Genomic DNA, 20,131 nt, shown 5'->3' on the forward strand with positions numbered 1-20,131 from the left:
ATGGTGGTGATGGATGGTAGTGGTGGTGGATGGATGGATGGTGGTGGTGGGTGGTTGCTGTCTGTTGTTAGTACTAACTAATAACAACAACAACAGCAATTATTGATTGATTGATTATACGATTGGCATACAATTGCTTTATATGTACACAGTAGTAGAGGTAGAGGTAGTAATAATAATAATAATAATAAATAAAGAACAACTTTGATTGATTGATTGTTTGATTGATTGATTGATTGATTCCAACAATATGTTTGATGATTGTTAAAAATTGAATTGACCAAACGTGTAAATGAATGATTTAAATCTTTTGATCGAGTATTATATTCCATATAATTCCTTTAATTTAAATTCTGTAATCAGTCTGTCAGTCTGTCAGTCAGGTAGGTAGGCAGCTGTCTGTCGGCTTGATTGACAGCCGGTCTGTCAGTGCATGTTGACACTAGAAATTTTAAAATAAAATGTTAGATAAGTGTTTGGAGGGGGTATGTCATGTTGTCTTTTGGCAAGTGTGTTTGAGCAAGCAAGCAAGCAGCATCATTCATGATGATGATAAAGATGATGCTGCTGCTACTGCTGCTGCTGGATGCATGGACGGACGGATGAGGAGGAGTATAACCAACAAACACTGTTGCACAATAAACAGTAGCAGCAGCAGTAGCAACACATATTGTTGTAATATCTACTGGATGAATGAAGCACTTGTGCCAGTTGTTGGTATTACCTCTTCTGCTGCTGCTGCTGCTGCTGCTGCTGCTGCTACCACTGCTACAGCAACAACAACAGCAGTAGCAAAGAGAGAGTGGTAATGGTAATGGTAATGGTAACAGCTACAGCATCGCAGTAGCTGCAACAGCAACAGCTGTGATAGAGATATATGTATGTATATATGTATGATGAGCGAAGAGATTGAATTGATTGGAAACTGCTTACCACCATTACTACCACTACCACTACTATCAACAACAACAGATGTTTGTGGTGGTGACGAATGTAGTAGTAGTAAAACTAGTAGTAAAGATGGGAAAGATGGTGGGAGAAAGGTGAAAAGCGGGCGGGCACAGGCTATATGTTGTACCCTGTGCGTGTGGTCAAAAGTCAATCCTGCTCTACTCTACTCTACTCTAGTCGACTTCTAGAGCAATCACCACATTGCCACCACATCGATAGTGGCAATTGTGAACTAACAACAAATGTGACAAGTTGTCAACACAATTGTGACAAAATCAATCTGTCAACCTCCCAAACATGGAAATTAATTTGGAGGAGGAGGAGGAGGAGGAAACAGGTTCATAAAATTTAATACTTCCCCTACACAGACTCTAAACAACACACACATCCTGACAAAGAGGAAGAGGAGTAGCAGCGGTTGAATATCATGGCTTGCTACTATTGTCGTTGTTGTTGGTGTTGGTGTTTTGGACAAAAGTGGTGGATGGCTGGTTAATAATATTAAATTAATTAACTCAGTACTAGTAGTACTCACACCCGTCAACAACATCTAATTAGTAAGGTTGTAGAAAAATGCTACAGCCACAAAGAGAGAGAGTGAGAGAGAGAAACTCAATTTTGATTGAGATTGTCATCGTTGCAACACACTGGGGTACTGGTTTAATTAACAAACGATTATTACAACATGTTGTTCAATATAAAAGTGAGAAGGGAGAATGAATGAATGAATGAATGAATTATAATAGTAATGGGGTGGTAGTAATAGTAGTAGTAGTAGGTAGCATTGGCAACAGAGTCAGACAGACAAACAGACAGAGAGACCGTTCTGTTCAGTCAGTCAGTAGGCTGAGATATTATTACCCACCTCCCAGGATGATTCATTCATTCATTCATTTCACCCATGGATTTGAAGAGGAGGAGGAGGAAGGTGGTAAGGATGGACGGAATTGCAATTCCATTCAAATGGAATTGGTAATTCAATTGACTACTCTTATTTTAATTTCATCATCATGATCCCCCTTTGACCGACTGACTGACTGACTGACCGACTGACCACACACAACAAGTTTAGTTTGGATGTTGAATCCATCTCCTCGAACAATATACCACAACAGTAAAAGTTACAGTTTATTGCAATAACAAGAACAAACAACAACAACAACACCACCACCACCACCACAACGATGAATGAGCTCCTCCACCTCTTCTTCTTCTTTTCTCCTCTTCCTCCTCTTTTGATCTACTCGTATCGTTACTACAAATAGTATCTGGTTTGAATGCTATCTATCTTGACGATCCCTATTTGGGACAAGTGGTATAGTATAGAACAACAAACAAACAAACACCAACCATAATTATGGTTAGTGGTTCTCTCGGTAACATCAATCAAATAACACGGATGATGATGTGATAGTTATAACAACCAACCTGGAAAGGTGTGTAAGTGTGTGTGTGTGAGTAAATCCCAAAAAAAACTGTTCCCCTAAATTTTGGGTAGTTATTGCTATCTAAAGCTGCTCTCGCGATAGATGATCATCAACCAAGCAATAGTAGTATCGGCGTAAGTATTTTAACAGCTTTGGATAGTGGTGGTTGCTTTTTTTGTGGTGATTCACAAAGAGAGAGGAGAGGAGAGGATTGGTTTGGTTGGTTGGTAGTTCCGACAAACTGTGAAACTGCCTGCCTGACCGACCGACTGGCCATGATCATATGGAACATAGAGAGGATTGTCAAATCAACCACCAACTAACCAACCAACAACCAACCAATCTATCTCTCTATCTATCCATCTATCAATTTCTTAATCTATCTTTTATCTTTTACCAACTCTAGAGTAGTATTAAAGAAGAAGAAGAAAAAGTGTGGTGGTTGTTGTTGTTGATTGTTTTTCTACTATCCCCCATTCCACACCAAATTTAACCCCAAATTTTTTTGTCTGTCAGTCTGTCAGTCAGTCAGTGTCAGTCACCATGACTACAATCATATTTTATCATGATTGCCAACAACAACAATAACAACTGTTGTATAACACCCTCTAATTGATTTATCGTCGTCATGAATTAACACACACACACACACACATATTGATTGTACTAGTGATTCATTTGGATGATGGTGAAATTTGCCAATTCCCAAGTTTGTCATTCAATACAAAGTGTATTAAATCTATTAACTACTTTCTCTCTCTCTCTCTCTTTGATGGTTGGTTAATTAACCCACCACCACCACCATTGAATGAAGAGTGTCGGCAATAAGAAACAAAGCAATAGCTTTGTACCCCCCACCTAGGTCAACCAACCAAAAGATTTATATATTTTAAATCTTTATCTGCTCGTTGATTATTATAATAATGATCACAAAACTAACATTGGGTGGAGGGGGTGTGGAAATGGTAGAATTGCGTATTATTTCCAATGCTGGTGTTGGTTGCAATCAGTACAATGTTGGATTTCTTCTGTTCTCTTGTAGTTGCAACTACAATCAACTTCTTGGAATTATAGGCACCATACATAATTAGAACAACATCACCTTCATATTGTCTATCTCTCTCTCTCAAATTCATTATTAGCATTGTTGTTTGTTATAAAATTAAAACATATAATCCCTAACCAAATCATAGCAATCAATATATTTAATATTTAAAACTCTATATTCCTATTGGATGTCCAATAGGTGTGTGTGTGCGTTGTGATGGATTGGAATAGATATTGTATTGTATCACTTCCCACTTGTTTTTTTTCCCCAATATTTTATAATAGATTGATTGTATGCTATGCTGCGCGGTTGACCGACCAGACAGACAAAGAGAGAGAGAGACCGACCGACCGACCGACCGACCGACGATTCTCCTCTCCCCCTTTGTTGGTAAATTTAAATTAATTGACCGCAGACCGTATCATGGTAATATACGCTATTCGAAAAGTGAGTGATGGGTGATGGATGTGTGTAATTTTAAAACCGGATTCCATGAATCCAATATTATTTTTTTTGTATGACCATTGGTGATGGATGGTAGGCAGAGAATGATGATATGATATTTTTGGGTTGGTAGTAATTTGATGGTTTGACAACAATTGTTTAATAATAATAACAATATTTGGATTTAAAATTAGAATTTCAAAATGCTATGAAATAATTAAATTATTCTCGACACTCGATTCTATAATTAGAACCAAGAGTTCATAGTTGAATTGATTGATTGATTGGATTGGATTGAATAGATGTGGTGATGATGATCAGGTTTGGTTGTTTATACAACATGGTATGTTTAAAAAAAAAAAAAAAATCCCAATACATACTATTGTCACATTCGATCAATGTTGTGTGGATGGGAATGTATGTATGAATTGAATGGATACATACACTAACAAACAATGATTTGATTTACTATAGTAAGTGTGTATGCACAGCTAGGTTGGCACCCGCCCGAAATATAAGTAAATAATGACCCCAACAATGGTGATATATAGTGATATTGTCAATAGTTACCTTTTTCGTGGTGATTAGAAAAAAAAGGGGTGTTGTGGGATTGTTTCAACAACACCATTCGTCATCAATTGTTCGAACTTGCCAAGATGATGGTTACCATGCCATCCATATCCACCTTTGAATTTTGTTTCAAAAAAACAAGAAGCTGAAACCTGCTATAATATAATATCTGTTATCTGCTGCTACTACTGCTGCTGTTGCCTGCTGCTGATGTACTTTTACTGGCTCACTGTTCACTACTAGTTGTTACTGTCTGTTACACTACTGTTACTACTGCTGCTGCTACCTCTGCTGCTACTGCTATATATGTGAAACTTGTTTCCAAAAAATCTGGATCACGTCAAAATCCATAACCATTTCATCCACAGTTCAAAGTGATCGTTTCTAATAGTAGATGCCATATAGATTGTAATGTAACAGTAAAAATGATGACGATGATTAGTATAATCTACAACCACTCCAGTCATCGTCATCGTCACCACCCAACTCTGTTGGAATGGCAATGGGATGAATGGAAACCATTTGGTTGGTTGGCTGGATGGCTGGGATGGCAGGTTGTTACACGTCATCTTTTAAACATTGGTTTGCAATGGCAATAGACTATGATGAAACCTACAAGTATTTTTTTTGGGGATTGTTATTATTAGTATTATTATTGTGCCCATTCCCTTGTTTTCATTGCCAACCTGGCACACTCTCTGCTCTCTCTTTCTGTTGCCATTGCAATTGTTGGCATGATGAACAAACAAACATGGGATTGGATGGATGGATGGATGGATGGATAGATGGATGAGATATCGTGTAGGTGGCACTATTATTGTATCCTTGCCGGTGACCCCAATCACTGCACTCACTACTGTTTCTTGTTTACATACATCGAGGTATTTTTCTATGCTATGGCTGCAATGCTACCAATACCTATAAATCTTCTCTTGTTCTTCTCTTCTCTTCTCGCTGCTGGATGCTCCAACAACAATAATTACACAGTACTGTTGTTAACAATTATTATTATTATTATTATTATTGTTGTTGTTAATGAGCATGAACATGAATGACAGCCAACAAAGAATGGCTGGTGTATTGGGTACTGATGCAGCAACAACAGCAACAACACAACAAACAACAACAACAGCAACAGCAACAACAGCAACAGCAACAGCAACAACAACAACAACTGTTGTAAACGTAACAGACAAATTTAAATTTAAATAATTCAATTGCAATTGGATTAGGTAGGTGAGGATTGGTTGGATTGATGAGGAGGACAGCAACAAAGCTGATGTTGCCGTTGTGCTGTGGCGGTCACCTACCATATGTTCCTACGCTTGTGCAACACAACACAACACAACAGCAACAACAACAACAACAACAACAACAACAAAAAAAAATCAATCATTTGCCAAAGCAATGGCCGATTTGCAAGCCACTGCCATAGTGATGGGTAAGAGGTTTGGGTAAATCTTCCATCCCTCACTAGTTGTGTCGTAGGGTTTCCGGTCACCCCTCATCATCCCCATCCACCCCCATTGCTTTCAGCTGACAAACTTCAATTTGCCTATCAACATGGAACTGTATAAAAGAGGAGGGGGGTGGTGGTAGGTGGTGTGTGGGGAACATCTACAACATTAACATCAATGATGGTAACACTATTGGTTTTGTGGTGGTGGTGGTGGTGTGTAGTGTCAATCAAATCGTCTTTGCAACAACACTCTATTGGTGTTGGTTGTGTTGCATACAACATGAATATGATATTTGTGTTGTGTGGGTGTGTGCAATATTTAGTCATATATGTACTTACGACTACTATACGAGTTGAGGTATACATGATGATATGTTATCTTTTATCATTCTACACTACTACATTTCTAAAATGGCGGTTGCTGGTGGATGGATGATCATCATTTAAAACTAACCAATAACCGTTGGTGTTATTAATGGCAATAAGAAGAGGAAGGATGGATGGGGTAGGTGATTTTTATATTATGTACATTTCTAGTCTATAGACTGAATCAGACAGGATGAAATAATAATATTAATCAATGTACAATGATTCAATAAATTGAATTACAAATTTAATGTCTGATTGTGTTTGCATGACCGTTATAACTCATGTGTTTCATTCTTGGCGCCAACAAATAATTTAAAATTCAAATTAGTTTGGATTGTCCAATCTTACAACCAAATCAAAAGGAAGGATTAATCATTCTTTACAAAGTTGGGTAGTAGTAGTTGTTGTTAATGATTGGTTCTTCATTCCAATCAAGTTGGGGATTCAATTTTTAAACACTAACTATCTCAAAAATGGTTGAGGATTAAAATGATTGGAATGAAAAAAGAGATTCATTGGAATCATTGGTTTCCCAAAAGAGTAATTGGTTGGAATCTCGTGTGATGGTGTAAACAGATCCAATCAAATTCCAAGAGTTGCCAATATACTAATTAATTTTAATTGTAACTTGGATCTGTTGAGATCATCATTTCAAACATGTGGGTGTACGTCGTTAACAATGTATATCGGACGGAACCGCTTCAAATGTAAATCGGTCTCTGATTGAGCTAATAGATTGGTTGGGTGTGGTGATTTTTATTGCCATTTAGAGTCTAGTAGTGGGTGTTGGCGATACCCTTACGGAATTGGTAAAGCTTGGCTTGTTTGTGGTTGTGGCAATCTACTCCCTCCTCCTCTTCTTTTCTTACCAAATTATTGCATCTGTTTGTTTTGGGGTGTGGGAAGTGGCTGTTGTGACTGTTGGCCGAGAGGAATGGGTGGTTGTTGCAACAGCTGGTGTTGTTGTTGTTGAAGAGGAGGAGGGTGTTGGAGTGCTGACGCAATTGAAGAGAACGATGAAGATTTGGCAAAAGACACTTTCATGACATGCTCGCCAATTGGATGTCCGTGGAGTTTTACCAAACTATTGACCGACTCTTCAAGGCTGGACATCTCAATCAAAGCCATCCTGGCGTCTTTGCTATATGGAGTAAAAGTAATAGTGTTGGGAAAAGCGAAGTGATGGTGATGTTAGTAAAAGGGAAAAGGGGGTTTGGAGAATAATTGTGTAGTTTGGTCTGGATGGTGTGTGAGTCTCAAAGGGGAGGGATGGGAGAGTGAGTGGGTAAATTGTTTGTTTGTTTGTTTGTTTGCTGATTCCATTCATCTAATCTGATTCAGGTTCCTAAACGCCATGAAGTAACCCTTCTCTTGGATTGGTTGTTGTTGTCATCAATCTTTACTCGCACACCATCTTGTAGATAGATCAAACACACTTTGATTTTATCATCAGTGGAATGTGGGTGGGGTAATAAAAAGTGAGGAGGAAGGCCCTAGCACCAGCAGCGGCAGAAGATTCTGATTGCTTTCTAGCAACGGCAGCAGAAACTTAACAGGAATTGCCCAATCAACAGCTGATAGCCCTGCCAATTATGGAGCAAGATACTTTCGTTTGAATGACACGAGCAATGAACTGTTGTCGGTTTTTCCCTCCTTTTTTTCAAAATATTTAAAAAGTTTGAATTTTTGGGAGGGTGTTTGGCCTTGTGGCCTGCCATTGTCGGTCGTTTTTGGCTTGCCTTCTCTTCTTTTAATTCCAATGGAGGTTGGGGTAGACGTTAAATGAATAAACAAGAGACGGATTAATTAATTAACCCCTTCCTTTGTTTCTTTGCCCTTTGAAGGGACTAGTACCTCCTCCTCTGTCTCTCCTTCCCCAACCTTGGTAATCGAGGGATCTATTGGTATCCGAAATTCCTTGTCAAGATCTTGAGCTGCAGTACCCCTCATACTCGAGGGTATGTGGTGACTACTCTACTTAACAAAAAAAACAATTACAACGATGAAGAAAAATTGTGTTTCCTGAATAGGAGGAGAGAAAAAGAGTAAAAAAGGAAACATAAAAAACAGGCTAGTTCCTATTAAAGAACCCAACAACAAACAAAAGATTGAGAGATAATGATGGAGATTTGTTGTTGTAAACACATCACACAATCACAAGAGTTTTTGGGTTACAATTGTACCCCTTTGAAACTTTATAGCTCCACAAAACGACGATGATAGTAGATAAAGATAGATGAAGACGATGATGATAGCAAAAACATACTTGAATAAATGAAAGGAAACAACATTGCCAAACTTTGAAAATAATTCGGTAATGCAAGCTTCTATATCAAACCTTGGGGGTAAGTTTGAAAGATGGAGAATATGCGATGGTGGATGGATGTTTTGGTAATTCTTTGACCCTGGCTGTTTAAATCTATGAGAAGCAGAGCCAGTATAATCTTTGGTGAAATCACTCTAAAATAAAATTGTATAAAAAAGGAAATTTAAATCTATTAAAATCGATCAAATCAAAACCAAAATAAATTATTTTTTTTTGAACATACTTGAGCATCACCAGACTTTGGCATGGAAATAGATGCATGCCTTGAAAGATTAACTCTTAATATACTTCCTCTAAATGGTACATTATTTAAATATTGTAATGCTAATTCTCTAAAAAAAAAAAAAGATAAATATAAAAATAACAAACAAAATTAATTAATTATCTCTTTTCTATTTTCTTTTTTTTTCTCTATTTTTTTATATTTACGCTTGTTGTGGTAAATTCATTTGAATTAAAGCTGTATCCTTTTTGTTAAACATGATTTTAATACGTATTGGGTCACCGTAAACACCGAAAAGATTAAAGAGGTCTTGTGGAGAAGCCGAAAGAGGAAGACCGCCGACGATTAGAACCGGAGTGGATATGTGTGGGAAGAGGGTGGCCATTGCCTGTGGTTGGAGACCTGTCATACCAAGACTTTGTGCAACCGCAGCAGCCGCTGCCGATGATGGGCCAACGCCCATATTGGTTGCCGGATTCACAAGATGTGGGTTACTAATTGCACCTTGATTGACAATCGCCGCAGCAGCTGCTGCATGTTGCTGAGACATTAATTGCCCAGCAGAATTATTGCCAAATCCAATTGTACTAGGAATACCCGACATTAACGTCGGATTAGTAAAATCACGACTCTTATCATTATTGTATTTAATACGTAAGTTACTAAGTGATGAATATTGAATTTTCATTGTACAACATCCACTATAAATACTTTGTCCATCTAATTCCTAAAAAATAGAAAAAGAAAAAGAAAAATTAATAAAATTACTCTCTATCTTTTTTTTCTTTCTTTTTCTCTCTCTCTCTCTCTCTCTCTTTCTTTACTCTTTTAGCTTGAATAGCAGATTCTAAAGAATGTAATTGAACAAGGCTTTGGAAATTACCACTTTTTGAAAAGATTAAAATCTTTAATACACTTCCATATTTACCAAACAATTGATATAATACTTCAATCGTAACTGGATAAACTATATTTGAAATAGTAACAAGTAAAATATTATTTGGTGTTTCCTAAAAAAAAAAAAATTAAATCAAAATTATTAATAAATAAATATATTTACTTTTTTTTTCTTTTTACTTACAACAGCAGAAGTTGAAGTGATTTCTTCACGATTTGAATATTGAACAAAGAAATTTTTAGCTCTTATACAACCTTGAATGGTTGTGTAGAATTGAATAAAGGAAGAGGCAGAGGTGAGTTCCAAGAATTGAATAAAACCTTGACTCTTTCCTTTGAGAATCAAAATGTGGTCCACCTGTCCAAAAGGGGCAGCAATGGCCATAATCTCGTGTTCAGTACAATCGATTGGAAGATTTCTCAAATGGATGACCTTGGATGGTTGTGGAGTCGTGTTTTTGAGTTTCTTTGCTTTGCTCTGCTCGAAATCCTCATTGGTTTCCAAGCTTCTCTTGAGATTTAATTCATTGTTGTGGTCGAGGTCGCCTATATTGTCATCTTCGTGTGGTGGTGGAATACGTTGTGCTTGTTGTACAGGTGCTGTTGAAGGTGATGTTTTAGTACTACTACCTGGTGTCATTGTTGATGCTAATAATGGATCTTTTCTTAATACTTCATTAAAATCTGTTGCGGCAGTAGAAGTAGATGTTGTTGTTGTAGTAGTAGAAGTAGTTGATGTTGTTGTTATTGGTGATGTAGAAAAAGGAGAAGGAGAGGAAATCTTTTGTTGTTGTTGTTGAGGTTGATCAGATGATAACAACTCGGTTTTAACTTCTTCTAAAACTACTTGTTCTTGTTCTTGGTCTTGGTCATCTTCCTCCTCAACGCTGGTATTGACATCTTCTTCATCAGACTCTGTCTCTGTTTTAACCATTTTTGGTGTCTTTATGTTGTTGTCAGTAGTAGTTGTAGGAGTACTACTCAATCATCAAATCATCATGCATGCCATCAATAACAATAATAATCAATCAATTCATTTCAGAAATAATCAAACAAGCAAGAAAGCAAGCAATGAAGAGATATATATAGGGAGGGGGTTGGGAAGGAGGGATGGATGGCAACACAATAGCAGTATTAAAAGTAAATTAGGTGGTGGTAGAGAGAAAGAGAGAGAGAAAGAGAGATAAGAAAGGCAAGGTTAGGTTAGGTAGAATCTAGATTTTGAAAAGAGGGGGGTTGCGATAGTTTAGCAAAGATACATACGACATGTCGTTGATATATATGATGTGGTGTGATGTTGAAATAAATAAATGATAGATATAGGGGAGAATAAAGCTTAATTGCAACGGAAAAGATTGCTGCGCTGTTTGATTGATTTGATAGATAGGATAGATATAATTAAGTAAGTGGTCACCTGCTTGCTTCTCCTTCCTTCCTTCTTTATATATATCTATATATATATATATATTATATATCTCTTTATAATAATAATAATAATGAATCTGATACAAATTCGTTCGTTTACTATGAAGTTTGTCATTGACAAAATTTTCAAGTGTGTTGGGGGACCAAAATTTAATTATTTTTCTTTCCTCAAAAGAATATTAGTTTAAAACACATCACTGGAACAGGTAAATTCTTATAAATTAATTTAGTCTTTATTTTAAATATATACTCAAAGCTTTGATCATTTTTTTTTCAATCCATAGCTCAAACTCTCAAACCAATTAAATATTTTTATTTAGATAAAATATAAAATATAAAAAATTAAAATTATTTTGTTGTTTCTAAATTTGGAAACATATGAGGATAATAAATACTCTTGCAATGTCATCATTGGAAGTGTATTAATGTTTCCCCCCTTATTTTATTGTATTCCAAAAAACCGGGTTCTCTAAAATACTAATTCGACCAAGAAAATCACTATTTATGGATTATTTAGATTGTTGGGATGGGATGTTGGGGTTGTGGAAATGAAAAGATGATTTCAAAAAAATACGATTCGTATTTCACTCTATAGGTGTTTGTGTGTGTGTGTGTATGTGTTTGATCACTATGAATATTGAATGACCAATATTACCCTTAAATCGACTGGACTGTGTTTGTTTTTGATGGATTATTTTACTTTTTGTTTTTGAGTACCCCCTCCCTCAGTTGTCTATCCATCATCAAATTTTTAACTAAAAAAGATATTATTATAATTATTTATATTTAATATAGTATTACTACTACTCTCTCTATCTCTATCTATTTGTTTACCACTATCTATCTCACCACCCACAGTAGTCTACTTATTCAAACACCCACTTGTGCACATACAGACAGAGATACATTCATACACATCACGAGTTTGTGTTGGTTTGCAGTGAGTGACATTGTTGATATATAGTAGTAGTGAAGAAGAAGAAGAGTTGACTGCAGTGACAACAATAGCAAGAATACTACTACTTTCCACAACTACTAAAATATATATATATATTTATATAAATTATATTATATACTACTATACTGTACAGTACACTATACTTCATCAATCAACGATTCACAACAACAACAACAAATTAATTAATTTAAATTGTGAGAATAAGAGAGAGAGAGAGAGTTATATTTAAACACCACAAACAAAACAACTATTAGAGAGAGATAGAACAAAGAGCAATAATATAATTTAATTAAATAGAATAATCAATCACGTGATGTCAAATAATAATAATAATAATAATAATAGAAGACAAGGACTATCTCCAACATCGTCGTCATCATCATCATCATCATCAAATAACGGTACTAGTCCAGCTGACAAGATCAATGGAGGAATCATTAATATCAACTCTACACCAAACAATGAGAATATAATCAGTCCAACAAAGAGAAAGGAAACTGTTAGAATAGGTGAATATGTATGTAGTAATCATCATCATCATCTCGTTCATCATTACTAATCTATCTATTTTTTTTACCTATTTTTCTACTAGGCAATAGGTGATAAGATTGGTAAAGGAGCATATGGACAAGTATACAAAGGATTGAATAGTAAGACTGGTGATTTTGTTGCTATTAAACAGATTGATCGCATCAAAATCGATGCCAATACATTGCAAAGTGTAAAGAGTGAGGTTGAGATCTTGCAAAAGCTCAATCACAACAATATCGTCAAGGTGCTTGGATGTGTAGAGTCGCAGTCTCAACTCAACTTTATCCTAGAGTATGTAGAGAATGGAAGTTTGCGTGACGTCGTTGAAAAGTTTGGACCGTTGAGTGAAGAGTTGGCAACAGTCTATCTCTACCAACTATTACAAGGCTTGGCATATCTACACACCAACCGTATCATCCATCGTGATATTAAATGTTCAAACATTCTCATCACCAAAGAAGGTGTCATTAAATTGGCTGATTTTGGTGTTGCCTCTCAACTCTCTGACGAAGTTCAATTAAGATACAGTGTTGTTGGTACTCCTTATTGGATGGCTCCTGAAGCTATTACTGTATGTTATAAAAATAATATTAATATTATTGACACAAAACTAATTCATTCGACTACTTTTTTTTAGATATCGGGACAAAGTAGTTCAAGTGATATTTGGTCATTGGCATGTACAATGATAGAGTTGATTACTGGACACCCACCATATTATAATCTACAACCAATGAGTGCAATGTTTAAGATTGTACAAGACCCACATCCACCCTATCCAGCCAACATCTCCAAGCAATTTGAAGATTTCCTCAATGTATCTTTTGAAAAGGATCCAAATAAGCGTCCAACTGCCGCTGAATTATTACGTCATCCAATTTTTAAAACTAATCAAAGTGGTGTATGTACAAATGATAATATTAATAATAGTTTCAACATTTTATTAATATTTTTTTTTCTGCTAGCAATTACCAACATTATCAGAATTACAAGATACATTGAAAACATTGAATGGAAAGAGTAAACCAATTAGAGGATCAGTTGCATCAATTGATTGGACTGGAAGTACCAACAGCAGTAGTAGTGGTGGTATGGGTAACAGTGGTAGTTCGATTAGTACAAGCAACAGTGGTGGCAGTGGAAAATCCACACCATCTCCATCAACCTCTTTGAATAATTCACATAATGGAGAAAGTGAAGATATCCTAAAGTTACAATCTCTTGTCCAACATCAACAACAAACCATCTTTACATTATCAGAAGAGATTGCAGGTCTTAAAAAACAATTAAAAGATAATCCTTTTATGGAAGAACAACAATTTTATAGAGAGTATGCATATATATTAGAATAGAATAGAAAATAGAATGGAAACAAGAGATGATATGATGATGATGATGATATTAATATAGTTTTATTATTTTTTAGATTTTTCATGGCATTGGCTATTAGTGTAAAAGTAAATCAATGTTATTTGGGTAAAAATTATGAACAAGTCAATATACAGGGATTGTATGAAAATGCTAGAGCACAAGATATCCCATGGTACAGTTTGATTGAATGGATTCCAAAACAAATCATAATTAAAGAAGCTGAAGAGAGAGAAATTCAAAATTGTCATAAAAAGAAGGATAGTAGTACAAGTAGATTTTCAAAAGCTCTTGGTATATTCTCAAGTAGTAATAATAATACAAATAATAGTAATACAAATAATAATAATAATGACAAAGATAAATTAAATAGTAGTAATGATTCAACTAAATCGTCATAATATTAATAATAATATTACTAATTTTTTTTTTACCAACTTCACCTTATTAACAAAACAAATTAATAACAACAAACCAATCAAAAACTAATCTATTTATTTATTTATTTTTTAAAACAAAAAAAACAAAACAAATGTAAATAATAATAATAATAATAATAATAATTTTATCAAATTATATAATTATACAACAATTGTTAAAACTGTAAAATAAAAAAAGAGAATCTCTTTTTAACCATTATATCTTTTTGTTTGTTTTAGAATACCAATTTGGTAAATTGGTATTTTTTTTTTGTATATCTTTAAATTTATTATAATTTTTTAGATATACAAGTATCAGTGAATGAATTTACTCTAATATTCTATATTTAATAATGAGTAAGAGCTAATAAACCATTTGATTGACTCTTTGCTTCGAATGATTTCAATCTCTTTAACTTTTCCATTTCGTTTCTGTTGATTTCATCGTCGATAAAAGCTAGTCTTTGTCTGACTCTGTTCAAGTCTTGGACAAGTTGGGCTTCTTCGTGTTTTAGGTTAACTTGTTCTTGTTGGTATGCAATGAGTTGAGTGCGGTTGGCATCGTTGATTTCGTCCAACTCTTGTTTAAGCGAGAGAAGAATCTTTGTCTTGGATTCAATATCTCTTAATTGTTGATCGATCGAACGTGAAATGGTGCCAACAATTTGTTCGGGGTGCAATTGTTGCTGTTGTTGTTGATGGTTTTGCATAATGATAAAGTGATCGGGTGATTGGTGTTGTGATTGTTCATAGGTAAATTGTTGAATGGTTTGTGTAAAGTGGAATGGTTGTTGTTGTGGTGGTTGTAATTGTTGGTGGCTATTGTTATTGCCACCTGTCTGCTGCTGCTGCTTTTGAGTAGTTGCAACAAAACGTGTCTCTTCAACAACCTTTACCTTCTTTTTAATAACATCACTCCAACTTGTTGGTTTATCTAGTACAAACGAAAAAAAGAATGTAAAATGGTAAGTAAAGATAAACATATATACATATATATTGTATTAAGTGTATTATTAGTTTACCTTCAATCAAAGTATCCAAAGCCTTTTGTTTATCGTTATCATTGGCTTCAAGTGCCTTTCTGATATCAATCTCTTCAATTTTTGGTAATACTTCTTTAATCTCTGATACTGCCTTTACAGTCTCATCAACTGGTTCCTTTTTCTTGTTATTACCACCTCCATTTCTCTTGTTATTGTTGTTGTTGTTATTTCTGTTGTTTCCATTGTTATTGTTGTTGTTGTTATTATTTTTTCCGTTTGATTGTTGTTGTTGTTGCTTCTTTCCACCATTTGATTGTTGTTGAGTGTTAAAAGTAACAGTCTTCTTTTCTATTTTTCATCAACAGAGATAGATATATTAAATGTGTCAGTACTAACTAGTTAATCATCACCTCACTTCACTACATACCCTTTTGTTGTTGAGTGCTCATTTTCAATATAAGTTATAGATATAATATGTGTGATTGATTGATTGATTGAGTAAAGAAAGAAAATTACGATATCTTTGAAGAAGATAGACAAAAAAAAAGATGAGAAAAAAATAGATTGTTAAAGGGAAAAGACATCCTTTGTCATCTTTTAATTAATTTCATCGAGTTTTCGATCAGTTGGTTGGATCTTTTCAAGAATATCTCTATCCCCCAAATATCGATATGTTTGTATTATCGGTCTCGATAAATAAAAGTAAAATCATATAATTTGATAATAAAATAGTTATTAAAATAAAATTAAATTAAAAAAACTAAAATCTAATTTCTAAGTATAATAAAAATCTGATGTGGTTGGGTTTCGAAGAAGTGTACCAGCAAAGTCAACTCTCATTTCCCTCCATTTTTTTACTCTGTTTGGTTGTTATTACTACAAGTTTAGTTATTTGTTAAACAAATAAACAAACAAATAAGAAAGAAGAATGATATCAGCTGAAAGTTATGCAGAGTTAAGACAACAGATCGAGTATAGCAAGTCAAACAGATCGTCGTGTAAAGGATGTAAAAAGACGATTGCATGTGACGATATGAGAGTTGGTCATGAAACAAAGAGTAGACTATTCGATGGTTATCAAGTTGCTTGGTATCATTTGAAATGTGCCAAGTTCTCTCAATGGGGAGTCACCACTGCCACACAATTAAAACACATAGAGTTGCTTCGTTGGAACGATTACATCAAGGTAAAGGAACTCTTAAATGATCAAACTCCAATTGATAATGCTTTAGAGAAACAAAATGTATGTATAAATAAATACAAATCATTGATGTAGTCATGTGATTACTAATCGATCGACCTTTTAACTTTTTAATTTTTAGTACAACAATGATGTTATGGCAATCAAGGATAAACTTGATTTGAAATTGGCCGGTCAAAAGGTTGTGTATAGTGCCAACTATTGTTTGGAAGGTTTGTCACCTGCGTCTGTCATTCATGCCGTTGCCGATGGTTTGGCTTATGGCAGAATAGGTCCATGTCCAACTTGTAACAATCTCTCTGTTCAATATGATGGTACTCATTATTATTGTCGTGGTTGGGTTACAATGTAAATTAGATAACAATCATTAGAATTTATTTATATTTATACTAATTGATTTATTTATTTTTTTTAAATTTAATTTTAGTTTTACCAAATGTGATTGGAGAGGATCAAGTATTAAAAGATATAGATTTACTATTCCAAAGGTACCATCAAAATATCTTGCAGGGTTTGAATATTCTCATAGCCATCCATACGAGTTGTTGACTGATTATGTTGCACCGGCTACCTCTTCTTCCACTGCTCCATCTTCTGCCAAGGAAAAGAAAGCAATACCAAAAAAGAAGAAAATAGAAGATGATGAAGAATTTAGTGGATCTGAAGATGATGATAATAGTGCAGAGGATGAGGTGGATAATACTCCAGTCATCAAGAGACCAATGCCACCAAAGGGATCTGCTTACCTCAAGATTGATGAAGCATACAAGGGTAAAGGAGAGATTGCCATTGAAGATTCACCAATCTTTGGATTTACACCATACAATGTATCACTTGTCTACACTGATATGATCTATGGTACCAATAGCTTTTACAAAATGTCAATCATCAAGGTGACCAATTCAAAGTTTGTACTCTTTAGAAAATGGGGTAGAATCGGTACATCAGTTGGTGGTGACACCCAACACAGTCACGACTCGTTGGCTGATGCTCTTGCACAGTGGTGCGAAGTGTTTGTAGACAAGTGTGGATACCAATGGACCGACAGACACAAGAACCGTAACACCAAGTTACCAGGCAAGAGTTTTATGGTTGATTTGGAAGAAGATCATGACCAACCATCTGGATCATCCTCCACTACTGCCGACTCTGACAGTTTCTCACGTGATAGTGACAAGTTGCCAGCTGAGACACAGACATTACTCAAGTTATTGTTTGACTTTTCGAGTATTCGTGAACGTCTTGCTTTGATGAAATTTGATACTCGTAAGATGCCACTTGGAAAGATTTCTCGTACCCAAATCAAGGCTGGATACTCTACATTGACTGAAATCCAAGATATCCTTTCTCAAGAGACCGTCGTTAGATCCAAGTTGATCGACGCATCCAACCGCTTTTACACACTCATTCCACACGACTTTGGATACAGTGTACCACCCATCATTGACAATATCCAACTACTCAAGGAAAAGATTAGAATGGTCGACACGATCGACGATGTTGAAGTCGCCAACAACCTCAAGAAACTGTGTCTCCAAGCCGGTAACTCTATGGACACTAGCTATGACGCACTCAAGTGTAACATCGAACCTGTCGATCCCGACTCTTATGTCTATTCGTATTTACGTGAGTTGGTACTCTCTACCAACGACTCGCCACAAGGTATCGCCATCAAGCACATCTTCCAAGTCGATCGTCAAGGAGAAGCAGAACGTTACCAACAATGGGATCACAATGCCAACAAACAACTCTTGTTCCATGGATCACGTACCCAAAACTTTATCGGTATTCTTGGACAAGGTCTCAAGATTGCTCCACCCGAAGCACCAAAAACAGGTTATCGTTTCGGTAAGGGTGTCTATTTTGCCGATTGTGTCAGTGTGTCGAATGGATATTGTGGTGCCACTCCCAACTATCCCTACACTATTGTTGCTCTTGCTGAAGTCGCACTTGGTACATCTGAATCGTGTCACATCGATACCTATATGGAAACTGCTGGTTTTGGTTATCAATCCACCAAGGCTATCGGTGAAAGAACACCAGCCCTCTATGATAATTTCCAAGATACCAGTGTACTTCGTGGACCCGTCGTTGCCAATGGTCTCACTACCAGTTGTACTCACAATGAATATGTCATCTATGATACAACTCAAGTTAGATTAAAATATTTACTTTTAATTGAAAATCAATTTAACAACTAAAATCCAAATCACAAACAAACAAATTAATAATAATAGATAAATATATAAATAGATAGTTATAATTATAAGAAATTATAATCCCACAAATTTTGTATTCAACAATATAATAATTAAATAATAAATAAATGAACAATGTAAAGAGAAAATAAATTTATTTGATCAAAATATATTTGTTTGTTTGTTTTGGAGAGAGAAAGAAGGTTATGATCTATAACTGATCTGTCTACTAATTTTGTTTGTTGTTAAAAAAAATAAATATATATGCGCGTGTTTGTTTGTTGTTACGAATCTGTAAAAGATGATGAAATATAAACTGGATAGGAAGGTAATAAATGATGTTTCTTGACATTTCTATTTTTGATAAATATACTATTAATAATGACCAATGCAATAATAAACAATACACACAGCGTCATTAGAATGACAGAGGTGACTGAGAATTTATCTGCTCCAAACCAATTAACACGTTGATAATGATCTTTTTGATAAACACAACTTGATGTTTCATTTGACTATTGGAATAAAATTAATCAATTAGAATGAAAGATCATAAATTGACTGAATCAAAATACATACTTTAAATGCAGATAAATAACCTAAAACCCATTTAAAATTGGTATTCCAAGTTCCAGAAATATTTGAAGAATAGGTTTGATTATCTATTACATAACTAACTTCATATAGTCCTTGGTAACATATTGTTTGATCACTACTACTATCGCTTGAACTACTACTACTACTACTATTACTACTACCACTATCGCTACTAGTAGTATTGGTATTATTATTTGTTCCATTATTATTGATGGCATTGTTAAAGAAATTAAAGTTTTGATGTTGTTGAGAATCTTGATGTATAGTTGAAAATATAGTTGGTTTGGGACGATGATCATAATAATCACTATCACCATGTGAGACTACATGATGATAGAATGCATTCTGACCCAAGATATGGTACCACCAAATCTGTGAATCTAAATCAGCACAATCATAGTCATAGCTTTGTATTGTCATGTTGATAAGATGTTTATTTACATAACAATCGATTGGTATAAACTCTTTACCTAGTTTAATCTAAATATAGAAATACTTTTAGTAAGTGTCAAATGATCAAAAGAAGCTTTGTTTAACATACACTTGGAAGTAGGTTTAAGAATAGAATAATAAGTATTGACGCAACTGCCAACAAGGTCATAAACGATAATAGATAGATAATAATAATATTTCTCGAATGTTTTGTGTATCTTGCCAACAATGGTGTTGACGTTGATGATTTCATTTGTTTGTTGATGTGATCAACGATGATGTTTGATCGATCGTTTACACCTTCT

General features: G+C 34.9%; 8 protein-coding genes across 8 annotated transcripts; 5 read left to right on the top strand and 3 right to left on the bottom strand.

Moving 5' to 3' along the window:
- Positions 1 to 1,378: 1,378 nt before the first annotated feature.
- Positions 1,379 to 4,793, top strand: DFA_09390 (uncharacterized protein; the record flags this gene model as incomplete). Its single annotated transcript, XM_004354691.1, has 5 exons — positions 1,379 to 1,442; positions 3,470 to 3,527; positions 3,711 to 3,812; positions 4,345 to 4,388; positions 4,684 to 4,793. The coding sequence occupies 5 exons, from the start codon at positions 1,379 to 1,381 to the stop codon at positions 4,791 to 4,793; spliced, it is 378 nt and encodes a 125-aa protein (XP_004354743.1).
- A 698-nt stretch (positions 4,794 to 5,491) lies between these two features.
- DFA_09391 (uncharacterized protein) lies at positions 5,492 to 5,623 on the top strand (the record flags this gene model as incomplete). The annotated part of the gene is made up of 1 exon (XM_004354692.1): positions 5,492 to 5,623. One exon carries the CDS (start codon positions 5,492 to 5,494, stop codon positions 5,621 to 5,623), a length of 132 nt encoding a protein of 43 aa, XP_004354744.1.
- Positions 5,624 to 5,847: 224 nt separating this feature from the next.
- DFA_09392 (uncharacterized protein) lies at positions 5,848 to 8,050 on the top strand (the record flags this gene model as incomplete). Its single annotated transcript, XM_004354693.1, has 3 exons — positions 5,848 to 5,894; positions 7,244 to 7,424; positions 7,946 to 8,050. The coding sequence occupies 3 exons, from the start codon at positions 5,848 to 5,850 to the stop codon at positions 8,048 to 8,050; spliced, it is 333 nt and encodes a 110-aa protein (XP_004354745.1).
- Positions 8,051 to 8,463: 413 nt separating this feature from the next.
- DFA_09393 (RNA-binding region RNP-1 domain-containing protein) lies at positions 8,464 to 11,405 on the bottom strand (the record flags this gene model as incomplete). The annotated part of the gene is made up of 8 exons (XM_004354694.1): positions 8,464 to 8,533; positions 8,640 to 8,728; positions 8,818 to 8,926; positions 9,024 to 9,544; positions 9,642 to 9,827; positions 9,899 to 10,691; positions 10,978 to 11,164; positions 11,390 to 11,405. The coding sequence occupies 8 exons, from the start codon at positions 11,403 to 11,405 to the stop codon at positions 8,464 to 8,466; spliced, it is 1,971 nt and encodes a 656-aa protein (XP_004354746.1).
- A 136-nt stretch (positions 11,406 to 11,541) lies between these two features.
- Positions 11,542 to 14,397, top strand: DFA_09394 (putative protein serine/threonine kinase; the record flags this gene model as incomplete). Its single annotated transcript, XM_004354695.1, has 6 exons — positions 11,542 to 11,558; positions 12,395 to 12,614; positions 12,690 to 13,199; positions 13,266 to 13,529; positions 13,594 to 13,958; positions 14,055 to 14,397. The coding sequence occupies 6 exons, from the start codon at positions 11,542 to 11,544 to the stop codon at positions 14,395 to 14,397; spliced, it is 1,719 nt and encodes a 572-aa protein (XP_004354747.1).
- Positions 14,398 to 14,762: 365 nt separating this feature from the next.
- DFA_09395 (uncharacterized protein) lies at positions 14,763 to 15,847 on the bottom strand (the record flags this gene model as incomplete). Its single annotated transcript, XM_004354696.1, has 3 exons — positions 14,763 to 15,349; positions 15,438 to 15,746; positions 15,826 to 15,847. The coding sequence occupies 3 exons, from the start codon at positions 15,845 to 15,847 to the stop codon at positions 14,763 to 14,765; spliced, it is 918 nt and encodes a 305-aa protein (XP_004354748.1).
- A 479-nt stretch (positions 15,848 to 16,326) lies between these two features.
- On the top strand, positions 16,327 to 18,800 carry adprt1B (poly(ADP-ribosyl)transferase; the record flags this gene model as incomplete). The annotated part of the gene is made up of 3 exons (XM_004354697.1): positions 16,327 to 16,641; positions 16,721 to 16,947; positions 17,027 to 18,800. The coding sequence occupies 3 exons, from the start codon at positions 16,327 to 16,329 to the stop codon at positions 18,798 to 18,800; spliced, it is 2,316 nt and encodes a 771-aa protein (XP_004354749.1).
- A 281-nt stretch (positions 18,801 to 19,081) lies between these two features.
- Positions 19,082 to 20,079, bottom strand: DFA_09397 (uncharacterized protein; the record flags this gene model as incomplete). The annotated part of the gene is made up of 3 exons (XM_004354698.1): positions 19,082 to 19,312; positions 19,377 to 19,874; positions 19,936 to 20,079. 3 exons carry the CDS (start codon positions 20,077 to 20,079, stop codon positions 19,082 to 19,084), a joined length of 873 nt encoding a protein of 290 aa, XP_004354750.1.
- Between the last annotated feature and the right edge of the window lie 52 nt (positions 20,080 to 20,131).

The sequence above is a fragment of the Cavenderia fasciculata genome (genome assembly GCF_000203815.1).
Source record: "Cavenderia fasciculata unplaced genomic scaffold Scf_EU5ZYIE01DZOHE-5, whole genome shotgun sequence".
NCBI classification, from domain to species: Eukaryota; Evosea; class Eumycetozoa; order Acytosteliales; family Cavenderiaceae; genus Cavenderia; species Cavenderia fasciculata.